Source organism: Equus asinus, chromosome 22 (assembly GCF_041296235.1).
Source record: "Equus asinus isolate D_3611 breed Donkey chromosome 22, EquAss-T2T_v2, whole genome shotgun sequence".
NCBI lineage: Eukaryota > Metazoa > Chordata > Mammalia > Perissodactyla > Equidae > Equus > Equus asinus.
Window position 1 is genome coordinate 32001159 of NC_091811.1, and position 12407 is coordinate 32013565.

General features: G+C 39.9%; 1 protein-coding gene across 2 annotated transcripts in view; it reads right to left on the minus strand.

The window, feature by feature from the left end:
- The window catches only part of GYS2 (glycogen synthase 2), a 52730-nt gene extending 41383 nt beyond the window's left edge, over positions 1–11347 (minus strand). For both annotated transcript variants that reach the window (XM_070494383.1, XM_014832449.3), the window contains exons 1-2: positions 11081–11347; positions 1563–1744 (exon numbers count right to left, since the gene is read on the minus strand). In XM_070494383.1, the coding sequence (XP_070350484.1) occupies positions 1563–1744; positions 11081–11201 (303 nt within the window). In that variant the 5' untranslated portion in view covers positions 11202–11347. The remainder of the gene's footprint in view (positions 1–1562; positions 1745–11080) is intronic.
- Positions 11348–12407: the final 1060 nt, after the last annotated feature.

A 12407-nucleotide genomic window follows, 5' to 3' on the forward strand; every position in this document is an offset into this window, starting at 1 on the left:
ACGTCCAGAAATTCTTCTACCTATTCCTTGAACATTTTTTCAGAACTTCTTCCTTCAAATTCTCTTAACACTTGCCTCCTAAATCTCGTAAGATGACCTTTCACTCCTACTGCAGTAAGATCATCAACAGCACTGAGTGAGATCATCCTGAATTCTCCATCAGTTTTCCTCTGTTTGCATTCATCTTTCATTTCCTCTTTGAATGAAAGGGGTGAGGAACATTCCTTTCCGTCCTGCTTTGGATCTTCTTTCCACCCCCATTCTCAGTGAACTTACTCTCCTCAATCAGCCATTTCTTCCGAACTTTCAACTTCTCCTTAATATTGTTCTAGATATTTCCTTTTGGCATCTAAATACACTCAGATCTCACTACATTTAATAAAACACCAGTTCTCAAAAGCTTGTCACTCTGAAACTATTTAATTATCTTTCCTCTTCATAGAAAATCTCATAGCCACAATTTCTGTATCCCTTTTCTCACCACTGATTCATTCCTCAACCCACTGCAATCTGGTTTAACTTCCTCCTCTCCTCTGAAACTATAGTTAGCAAGGCTACTATGAATAAACTGAATATTGCAACATCTAATTGACCCAGGTTCAACCCTTTGTTGACTTAATCCCTCCTTCATACTTGAAACTCTCTCATCCCTTGTCTTGACCTCACTATTCCTGTTGTGATGGCAACAGAGTACCATAAACCTCGTGGCTTAAAACAACACAAATTTACCGTCTTACAGGTTTGGAGGTCAGTAGTCCAAAATGGGTCCTATGAGTTAAAATCAACATGTTTGCAGAGTTGCATTCTGTCTGTAGTCTCTGGGGGGAGAATCTGTTTTCTGGCCTTTTCCAGCTTCTGGAAGCCGGCTGCATTCCTTGGCTCATGGCCCCTTCTCCATCTTCAAAGCTTGTTGCTCCAACCTCTGCTTCCATTATCACGTCTCCTCTCTGATTCTGATTCTACTGCCTTCGTCTTCTAAGGGCCCTTGTGATTACATTGGGCCCACCCAGATAATCTAGCATAATCTCCCTATCTCAAAATCCTTAACATAATCGCGTCTACAAAGTCCCCTTGCTATATAAGGTAACATATTCGTAAGTTCTGAGGTTTAGGATTTGGTCATCCTTTGTTCTATATCACTAGCCGTGCTACTTTTGCAATCTCTGACTTCTTTTAATGTAGATATTCTGACATGTTGACATTCCCCCAGGTTTGGCTCAGAACTTTTGCTCTTAGTCTATAAACTTCTCTTGAATAATGTTATCAATACCCACAATGTCAACTACAGCTTAGATACAAATGACTTCCCCCAGAACATCTCTATCCTATACCTTCTGCTGAGCTTCAAACCTATTATCCTACTAGACATTTCCCTATGGTTTTCACAAGGTACCTCAAATGTAACCTATTTAAAGTCAAATTCATCATCTTTCTCAGAAATCTGCTCCTTTTCCCAAAGTGGATGGATGTTCTTCTCTCGTGAGTTCATGTAAATTGTGGTTTGTTTTCCCATAACAGTTTACTAAGACTTGTCAAATGAAGTGTCAATCAGTGTCCTTTACCTGGCAGCCATGTTTATTCATTGTGTCCACTGCTCTTCTAACAGCATCATTTACAGGTTCACACTGTTCCACCTGGGTCTTCATATTATGTTCAAAATATGGACCAATCAGAAAATAATTGTCTCCCCATTCATCTGCCGTTGTTTTGGCCTTCGTCTGAATCACAGTATAAATGCCACCAACTGTTAAAAAAAAAGGTCCCATTATCATTCGGGTTAGCAATTCATTTTAAGTGGCGAAGGGGGGGAAATGAGTTTACATTTTTAAGTTAGCATTTAGGATCCATCAAGCACAGGGATTTATTTGACTTTCTAAAGGAAGCTTTTCAAGGGACGTTATCAAATAGCTGGTATTTGATTCAATTCCTAGCATTTTTTAGAGGCCCCGCTGGGTGGCTGTCAGAGAGCATCAGGCTGGCAGCAGCAGAGAAGTGCAAACACTTCAAGGAAATCTGAAGAGATGATGGGAATAAAGCAGTCCTTGGCTTGGCGCTGTCAACACTGAAGTGTCAAGGTTGGGATAAACAGCCATTGTCATGACACATGCCCTCAGCAGCTGTAGTCATCTTTCACCGCTGCTCCTACGGTGGTCCAAGAAGGGGCTAAGGGACGGGCAAGTAACATCCCTGCTGAAATTACGAGCAAGTCTCCCAAGATAAAGAGCCGCTTCCCTTCTAAGCTACCAAGCAAGATACCTTTTAACAAGAGGAAAGAACTGATAGCTTTTCAGGGGGCATACTTGGCCAAACCCTCATGTCAAACCCAATGACACAAATACAAATTTTCATAAGGTATTTCATTTTTTCCCCTCTGCCATTGCAACCACTACTACTAAAACACAAAGCCAAAAAAACATGTCTACTCTTGGAAATTATGCATAGCATTGGATCCAGCATGTCCACATCTAGAAATTGTCCTGGGGGAAAATGGGAAGAGCATCAAGAGATATGTTTATAGGGACAATTATTAAAGCATTTTAATGTTGAAAAATTAGAACCAACTTAAACTGAACTAGTTAACTCACTTAACCTAAGGCTCAACTAGCTCCTCTGTTCAATGGGGATAAACTAGTACTTAGCTTGGGGGGAAGGGCAGGTTGTAGCAACAATATTAAAAATTAAGCCTCATTGAAAAGATGATATTTGAGTAAGTTCTTAAAAGGGCGAAGACACTCGGCAGGCAGAAATCATGGGGAAGACTTTTTGAGGCAGAGGGAAGAGTTAGAGCCACGGCCCTAAGTTGGGAGCAAAGTGCACAAGCACAGAGTAACAGACATTTGAAGGGAGAGGTTGAGGCGCAGTAACCAGCTAGGAGGGATAGGCAGGGTCAGGGCAAGAAGACCTTCCGTAAAGCTAGGCAGGCTCTTCCCTCTGCTGGCTCTAAGCAACTAACTTGTATGAGAATAAGAAAACAGTCTGAAGCAATTTCTTGAGCAACATTTTGTCCATGAGCTATAGGCAAGGGGATGACTCAAGAAATCTTGCATGAAATCCTTGAGCAATACAGATCCTGGCACCAACCGTCAACTCCATTTCCAAGAAGAATTGTATTGCTTGCACATGCACTACTTCTCATTCTAACTGTGGGTTTTCATAAGGTATTTTAATTCATCAAGATAGAGCATTTGATAGCTACTGTATCTCTTAAATTTTTATTTCAGTAACTTAGACTTTAAATAATAAATCTCATCGCTAGTCACAATTGATGGTCAAAAGGGAGAATTGGCATCAGCAAATTTTTCTTTAAGCCTGAGCCATTCAAAATACACTTTTTGGCAAGTTACCTCGTGAGAGATGAAAACAAAAGGCAAATGTTGAACCTACCCTATGATACTGACAGTATTCATTAATTTATAAAAGAGAAGAGCTAATGTACCTCCCAAATGTAAATATTACATGCAAACAAAATTTCACAAGAGACTACACAAACTTATTGTCCTTAAGAACTTCCCCCTTAAGAAAAAGCTTTTTTATTATACTGAAAAGAAAATTTAAACTGTCACTTGAGCAGAGTCTGATAATAAGGACACTATCAGTCACAGCTCAGATGACAGGTGATGAGGATAACATGGAACAGATGAAGAGGATCTGCAAATCCCACGAGCAGTGGCTTCCAGACTAGACCAGAACAGGCATGATTCACCTAACCATTCAGCAAGGAAAGAGTCTACGCAGATTGATGCCAACATCAAGTACACCTAAATGTTTTCCCAAAGTCTAGAAAATTTTATGAACCGTCAAAACTATTTGTTGAGGAAAAACAAATTTAGAGAAATAGCTTGCAAGGACAACTACAAAGAACTTTTGTTTAAAGTGTGAGTCACATTTTAGCAACATATTTAAATATATATATAAAGTTTTATTGAAAGCCATTATCCATAAAAATGCAAAATCTTCAAATAATTTCTCCTCTTCTGTAGATTTATTTCCTTCATCTTATCAAGGGCAATATATGATTGGTTTCTGATGGCACACCCTTATTAAATGCCTTATTCACATTTCTATTCTTGAAATCTCTTTTATATGCAATTATGTATGTTGCCCAGAGATCTTAGAACATCCTTGTTTTCTAGATTGTGCTCCAAATGCAAATACACTTGGGTAAATGCAAACACATTTTTATTCACTAAAGGACATAAGGAAGAAGAGAAATTATTTGAAAAAAATGGACATTTAGATTTGGGAATTAAAATGCAAAGATAAATATAGTTAATTAATTTGCCGCCTCTTTTTCCCATTTGAGGGCTTCAGCCTTGATATAGACAGTCCCCAAATAGCCTTAGAGTGCTCACGGATACCACGGCTATGTTCTTTCAGTCTATCAGGAATAAAGACATGAAATAAAAGTCCAGCCCATGTTGGTCGAGGCCTGATTGTAAATAAATCTTTTTCCCCCGACACCTCTCCTTGTAGTCTTTCTGTGGAGAAGTCTTCTTACTGCATTTCATATGCCCAAGCATCATTTTAGCCTCTCTCTGTCCTTCTCATATTTATATGCTAACTAGTTTCCTTGATTTTTCCTGTTTATTTACCACATTTTGCCCCAAACTCCTCTCATGAGTACAATGGCATAAAAATAAGGTCATTCCTATTTTCAAATTTGGAGTATAAACCAGAGGTTCACCCACTCATATTTTTTAATGACTTCTGGTTTCACCACAGTGTACGTCACTGAATTTGGACTTACTCTTCACTTTCAAACATGTACTTTGTATTTTATTGATCTATATTTTTCTGAAACAACATGGGAGCTCTCTTTAATGTGAGGACAAATTATCAGACCTTTCATAAGAAAGAAAAGACGGGCTCCCATGGCATATACATCATTAAGGTAGCTAAAACCCCAAGTTTTCATCTAGAAACACTGCTAATATTGCTAAAAATCGGATTCCAAACCAGTATGGAATACAGACACCAGCCAAAATAAGGCATTTTATAGTTACATATAAATTGGGACTACTTTCACTATTTTTTAAATGTTTTAAAAGTTACAGAATTTGGAAGTCATGTGACTTCAGTATACATAGCTAATAATCTGAACTTCCTGTCTCAAGACAGTCACAGAAGCAGGGGTAGGCATTGTACAGTTAGAACCTCATTCTCTGAGGCAGTAGATCTGGTAGGAAAGAGGAAACGCTTCTGGTGACAATGGTCCACAGCGCGTGTCCAGCACTATGCTTGGTCCGTGGTGCAAATCAAAGCAGTCGTGGTCTCGGGCAGTGGGAGATGATACACTTAGACCAAGACCACATGCACACCCCACCCTGAGTACACCACAATGGCGGCTCCATATTTTATACATGGGGCGCTCAGACACAGCCGTCTGGGTGAAAAGGAAGCCAGCAGGCTAGTGCTCATCTTGAAGCTATGTGTGTGCCAATCATGGTTTGGACACGGATTGTGTGTTTCATGTGGTGTGGTTGGGATGCCATTGACACGGCCACTGCATATCCACACCAGGCAAAAAACCCTCGACCCCTAATTGCTGTCGCCCACAATTGTAGTAACCCTGACCCACATCTTTTCTTCTCCCTTCTGCTTTTGCATTTAAAAATAGAATCATGGAGTCACTCAAAGTGAAAGCCAGTATGATCCAACTTCCCTCATTTTATGAACAAATTTTATGAAGAAATAATTAATAAGCTAATACCTACAGAGCGTTTATTAAATGCTAGGCACTGTTTTAAGTGATTTACACCTGATATTTCTTTTAGTTTCACAGCACCATTACAAGTAGATGCTATTGTTATCTTTATTTTTAAATGGGGAAAACTGAGGCACAGAGAGGCCATGAGATAGACCCAACATCACACAGGTAATGATGAAGTTGGGATTTCGGTCCAGGAAGTTTGACTCCAGAGCCCACGGGCTGTAGATGGCAAGATTGTCAGTAACTCTGTGGAGCCACACATTGGTGGATCTTTAAAAACGGTGGGTGGGAGGGACAGAGGAAGAAAATGAGTAGTATCAGAAAACACAAACATCTAAATTCTTTCTATTCTGCTCTAGAGAAAAGCTGTTTGGAAAATAACAGTCAGAGGAAATAGCTTTTTAATTCTGAGTCCAGGCCTTCAGGGTTAACAAAAGGAACCCAGGGGCTTGGGGAACTTCAGAGCGCTGGTCCTCAGGTCAATCATTGAGGACTTTGGAAATCTGATGAAAGCGTTCAGTCCTCTTCTCCAAAAAAGCACATCCGCATCTGAGCATATGCCATTTTCAGATCCAATTTTAGGTTTATAAATGCCTCGAAGTCCATTTTTATCAAGGTCCCCACCTTTAGAATGCATCCCTCAGAACAGTCGACTTGCAATTATCATCAGTTTCTCCCACACCATTTTGAATGTGGTTGTCTGAGTTCTTCCATGTCCTTTTCACACCATGTGACCCAGAGCTATGGTGCCTGATTTAAGGAGGGAGCAGGAAGAGGTATTATGTCCAGCAATATGCTAGTTTAGGGCTAAAACAAATTATTTTTAGTTGATTTTGAGGGAAGCATTCATTTGACAACCAAATTGCAGAAGAGTTCATGTGTATTAAATTACATTCATTATTTGTGACAATATTTTTAATGATCCTAAATATCCTCAACATGATAATTGGTACTTAGTCTACAGTGATTTGGGCAAATCTGTGCTGAAGAAATGATTGTAGTAAGGGCTGAGCAAAGAAGGAGAAAGTAAATCTTTATGTTTCCAACATTTGGGCAAAATGCTCCATCCTAGACCATATTGATGAGGATTCTTAGGCTGGTTAATTTTAAAACTGCAGATGAGAAGCAGGCTCCGAGGAGCGGAGTTGCTTGCCCTTTGTTGGGAGACGTCTACATTTGTAAGGGAAACCTCCATTTGTAAAGATGCCTCCCTCTCTGGGCCAGGAAGAAGGTGGGATGGCCTTATCTCTGGAAACTCTTAATGGGGAAGGCAAGGACTTAAGTTGGTTACTGTCTGGCAACCTCATGTAACTGACCCTCACCCCCCTGCCCCCAAAATCCTCCGTTGTCTCTGGCTGAGGATATTTAAGCGGTGGCTTCTGCCATTTACTCAATCCGGTTTGATTCTTATCTAAAAGTTGTGGGACCGCCCAATGGCCTGACCCTACTGGCACTGATACCATTTTAACTTTTTCACATATTCTTTCCTTTGTCTTGAAAAGAGATAACTCACATACCTATGCTTTAAATTTAGCCTTACTCTCCACCCATGTTGGCAGCAGTAGCGGGGGCAGCAGCAGTGACTCCTCCTGCCCATGGGCCCTGTCCCCACGCAGCATCTCTGACTGCCCATGGGTCCTGTCCCCATGCTATTCCACACTATTCTCTAAATAAAAGAGCACTACTGCCAGATCTTGAGAGTTCAAGAAATCTTTCTTTCGACTCCTTGGCTCACCGACCCCGCATCAATACCACTGTCTCTAATTTTTTTTTACTTTTTCTACCCCAAGCCCCTCAGTAAATAGTTGTATACTTTTAGTTCTGGGTCCTTCTAGTTGTGGCATGTGGGATGCCGCCTAAATATGGCCTGATGAGCAGTGTCATGTCCTCACCTAGGATCCCAACCAGCCCTGGGCCCCCTAAGCTGGCATGTGAACTTAACCACTCGTCCTCGGGGCCGCCCCCGCACTGTCTCTAATTTGTCTGTTAACTTTCCCGCTATACTCGCCCCCAACAAGTACAGTGTTTTTTCAAGAATACATCTGACTACTTGGCACTTCTCACAATTTAGAACTTGAATGGCTTCCCATCATTCAAGGATTGGAAATAAAACTCCTTAAGGACTATTAATTCACGATAATTTTCACAATTTAGCCTCCGCTGGTCTCTCCCACCTCCTGTCATGCTCCATTCTTTTTCCCTCTCTGAGCTTTCTTCAGATCTTTGAACAGAGTGTGCTTTCTCACCTCTGCATCTTGGCATACACGGTTCCCTCACATAGAACACCGTCCCCTCCTTATCGCCTCCTCTGTTATCTTTACTCAACAGCTATTCACACTTGAGGTATCACCTCAAATATCTCATTGTTAGAGAGGTTTTTCCCAAACCCCTGCCCCTCTCCCCCACAGAATAGTGTCAGAACATCTCGTTCTCTTATTCTTACATCCATCATGTTTCACTATAATTGCATGTTCAGTATCTATCTTCCCGCAAGTTTGTAAATTCTGAAAGATTGGGAATCGATTCTATATTGTTAAACGCTACGCCCCTCTTCACCCAGCGCCTGACACCTAACAGACACTTGATGAATCTTTATTTAATAATAAATGGATGAATGAATAAAACAATACATGTCAATGAACAAGTGTTGTTATATAAATATTTGTTGGTATGCAAACCAGTGGAAAAGGTTATTTTGAGGTCTGAGAATTGACATCCAATAATTTAACTATAGCTCTCTCATTTGTTGTGTTTTACACACTTCCATTGTTCATTGGCCAAATTCTGGCAGTGAGGGCTTTTTTCCCTCTCCAAAAGTCTTTTGTTTTCATGGATATGAATGCGTTTCCTTGGTTGCCACAAACCATTGTAAGATGGCTGGAGCATGTTACATGCACTTCATTTATAAGGAGGCTCATAGTCAAATAGTTTAAGGATGCTTTTACAAAGTCTCAGAAATCTATGTCTATGACTGAAAATCCTGTGTTCTTTCACCTCAGGACATTTTCTTTGGCAATGGAGGTTTTAGTGTTTAATTCTCTTGTGTGGTAGTAAAAAGGAGGAGTGGACTTCGGGGAGACCAAATGCTAGTCCCTTCCCTGCTATTTGCTTGATCATTTGATGCCTATTGGCGTCCATTTCACCTACGAAATGGAGGAGCTGAATTCATGATCTCTAAGATGTTGCATATCCCTGCTATGAACTGCAGGGAAGGGAAAGTTCAAAATAAATTTAAAAAAAAAACTATCATGTCAATGTATTTCCAGGGATGAACACAATAATCGTGAATTTATGCAAAAATCTCTTAAAAATCAGACTGCAGGGGCTGGCCAAGGGGCATAATGGTGAGGTTTGCTCACTCTGCTTTCGCAGCCTGGGGTTTGCGGGTTCAGATCCCGGAAGCGGACCTACACACTGTTCATCAAGCCACACTGTGGTGGCATCCTACATACAAAAAGAGGAAGATAGGCAACAGATGTTAACTCAGGGCCAATTTTCCCCGCTTAAAAAAAAACCAAAAAAAAACCAGACTGCAATAAATATTAAAATAAAGATATATTGGAGATGATGTCAACTTGGGTAAATCACACTGTGGGTTCCCCTCCACAAAAAAATTCCCTTCCTCTTGCACAGGAAATGAAAGAAAATAAGCGTGAAAGACAGCTTAGAGGTTGAAAATAAACTTATTCATTCCTCACTCAAAAGAAAGAAATCCTTTGAGCATTTTCTACATGCCAGGCACCGTTCCAGGCCCTGAGAAGAGCATGCATGTCACTGGGATATAAGATCCATGGGATAACAGTTTTCATCAATGAGTTCCCAGCATCAGGAGACAATGCTCCATTAGTGTTTGTGAAATGGAGAGAAAAGATGGAAAGACAAGAGGTTCTACTAGGTGTTGGAACTCATGCAGAGATCTTCTGCACTGATTCCTGCTGCTAAAGACTCCCCCGAATTTTTTCCACCAACAATCTCCATACTTGAGTTACTGCCTACTCTGTTGAGAAAATCACAATTTCAAGGTACACTCCGGGATTCACGTGTAATAGTGAAGGTTCTGTTCCCAGGAACTTTGGACATATTTAAAAAGTTGTGACTGGAAAGAGAACATTAGAAATAGCTATTCGCAAAAGACTTCACTTCTCCAAAATAAAGTTTCTGTCCTCTTTGCTTCCTCCTCGTTAGAATACAGGGAGGAAGACTGTGCTTTGTTCTCTTACGTGCGTGCTGTGCATTTCTACATAGGCAGAATTGATTTTTAGTTTTGATTTTATGAATTTTATGAACGCGTACTCATGAGAACTTTGAACATTCAGCATAAGATGAAAATCAGCACAGGCGCCAAATATCATTCCTATAACTTTGAGGTTATGCCGGCTCTGATTAGCGAAAAGGAAGAAGTAATATACCACATTCATATTATCATTTCGGGTCCTTTAAATTATTGTGATAAACATGTAGTGTGTCACACCATATGCTGTCAGTTCAGATCCTTTAAACTCCACAGGTTCCTACTCCCTCTCACCCACCCATCGCTTGGCCTGGTTCTTCATGACCTTGAAGAACTCAACCTTCAACGCTGTTACTTTTTCTTTGCTAATATTCCCTCAATCTTAATGTCAATAGTGTTGACACTTTTAAACTAGATAATATCAACCCACAGGGAACTGCTCTTTTAGTAATTTTATAGAAACCGTTGTTATAAAAATCATTAGGGTTGCATTCTCTGGCTTGCCTTCTCCAATCCAGCACAAGTGAGTTTATACTTATTAGGAAGTTATTTTGTCAATTTGATTTCCTTTCTTGTTATATAATTTCCAGGTATATATAGCGTTGAAGAAAAAATTATTTTCATTTTTCTTAATAGGAGCTCAATATTATGCCTTTTGAGCAGCTTCTAAATTAAAACTTTATTCCAAGCTAATCTTGAACTGTTAGAAATACTATTAAATATCTCACATAATCGCTAACAGTATATGCAGTTATAGTTTCTAACTAGTCCTGATCGCATACATTTCTCCCTAAAGTACTTAATTGTGCTTTTTTGCTGAGAAAAATCATAAAAGCAAAAAAGTAAATATTAACTTTTTATTCCTGTTTTGTCATAATATGGACTTCAAATTTGAATTTAAATGCACATTCCCTGGCAAGGACTAATATTTTCAACTTGCTCCCCCTTCAACACGTACCCAAGTCTAAGTTTTCATTGCCGGTTGAAATAGACAAGGTTAAATGTAAGCTAAATTTCTATTCAGTTGAAATACTTTCTTCACTCACTGGCAACTCATTCTCACTAGCAGGTCGTCTGTGAAATTCTAATCCACATGCTTCAGCAATCTGGCAAATCGCCACCTTCAGGGTAGTACAAACCTTTATTGGTCACTTCCCAAGAGACTTCAAATAGCAGTACGTCTTCCACGGGAAGTTCGGCAACTTCCCACCTGGGAAGCCCTCCAAGGGATGTCACAGACAAAGATCGACCCCGCAGCATTCTTCGTCCAGTGCTCTGAAACTTTTTTGAATCCCTCCTTCAATTAACTGTAATCCCAGGCGTGGTGCTTTTAGAGACTCGGAGGTTCGGAGCTGGTAGATGTCAGGCTTCTTCGGGAGATTCTCATAGGAATAAACCAGCCGAGTGAAATCTGATGTGCTTCTCAGAGAACTCCCGATGGAAGGAAGAATTCTCAGCTCCTCTGTACAGTTTCTCTGGGCAGGTCAAGTGAGGATAATCTCTGCAATCAGTATCTACCTAAACAACCCAATCACGAGTACAATCCTCAGGTTGGGGCTTAGGCAAGCACCCTTTGGGAGAGTGGAATCCTCATAGGCTGAGCATGACACAAGTCCAGACCTTTGACCCTTGTCCTTTTGGCCAAACTCCTAGACTCACACAGTCACCAATGCTTATTTCATCACTTCCAAGGTGATCCAAAATTCGCATTTCCCCTTCTAAATTTCGCAGACCACTTTAGATTACGTGTAGAATTGACTGGGCTGAGTTTCCAGGCGTTAAATGCCTTTAGATTTCTGAAGTATTCTTTTGATTCCTATTTCTACAGTGTTTTAAAAAATTATTCCTGGTTATTTTATTCTACATTTACAAACTAAATTTTGAGGATAGGCATAGAACTTGGTTTCCCTTTTCTTAAATCTTTTCTTAAAAATTTCCCTATTGAAACGTATAAATCCCAGTGTGTTTTTGGGTATAACGTACAAAGAATGTCATTTAGACTGATTAATGATCATCAGACCATGATTTTAATGGGGTAGTAGAAACTAATTTTAGTCCTATTTGTACATTTACCTCAAATATAAAATTGATAAAGAATAATTCAGTGGATGTAAATCAAAACCACAATGACATATCGCCTCACACCTGTTAGAAGGGCTATTATTAAAATCACAAGAAATAAGAAGTGTTGGCGAGGATGTGGAGAAAAGGGAACCCTCGTACACTGTTAGTGGGAAAGCAAATTGGTGCAGCCACTATGGAAAGCTCATGGAGCTTCCTCAAAAAGATTAATAATAGAACTATCATATGATTTAGCAATTCCACTTCTGGATATTTATCCAAAGGATATGAAAATACTAACTAGAAAAGATATCTGCACCTCTAAGTTCATTGCAACATTATTTGTAATAGCCAAGACTTGGAGACAACCTATGTATCCATCAATGGATGAATGAATAAAGAAAA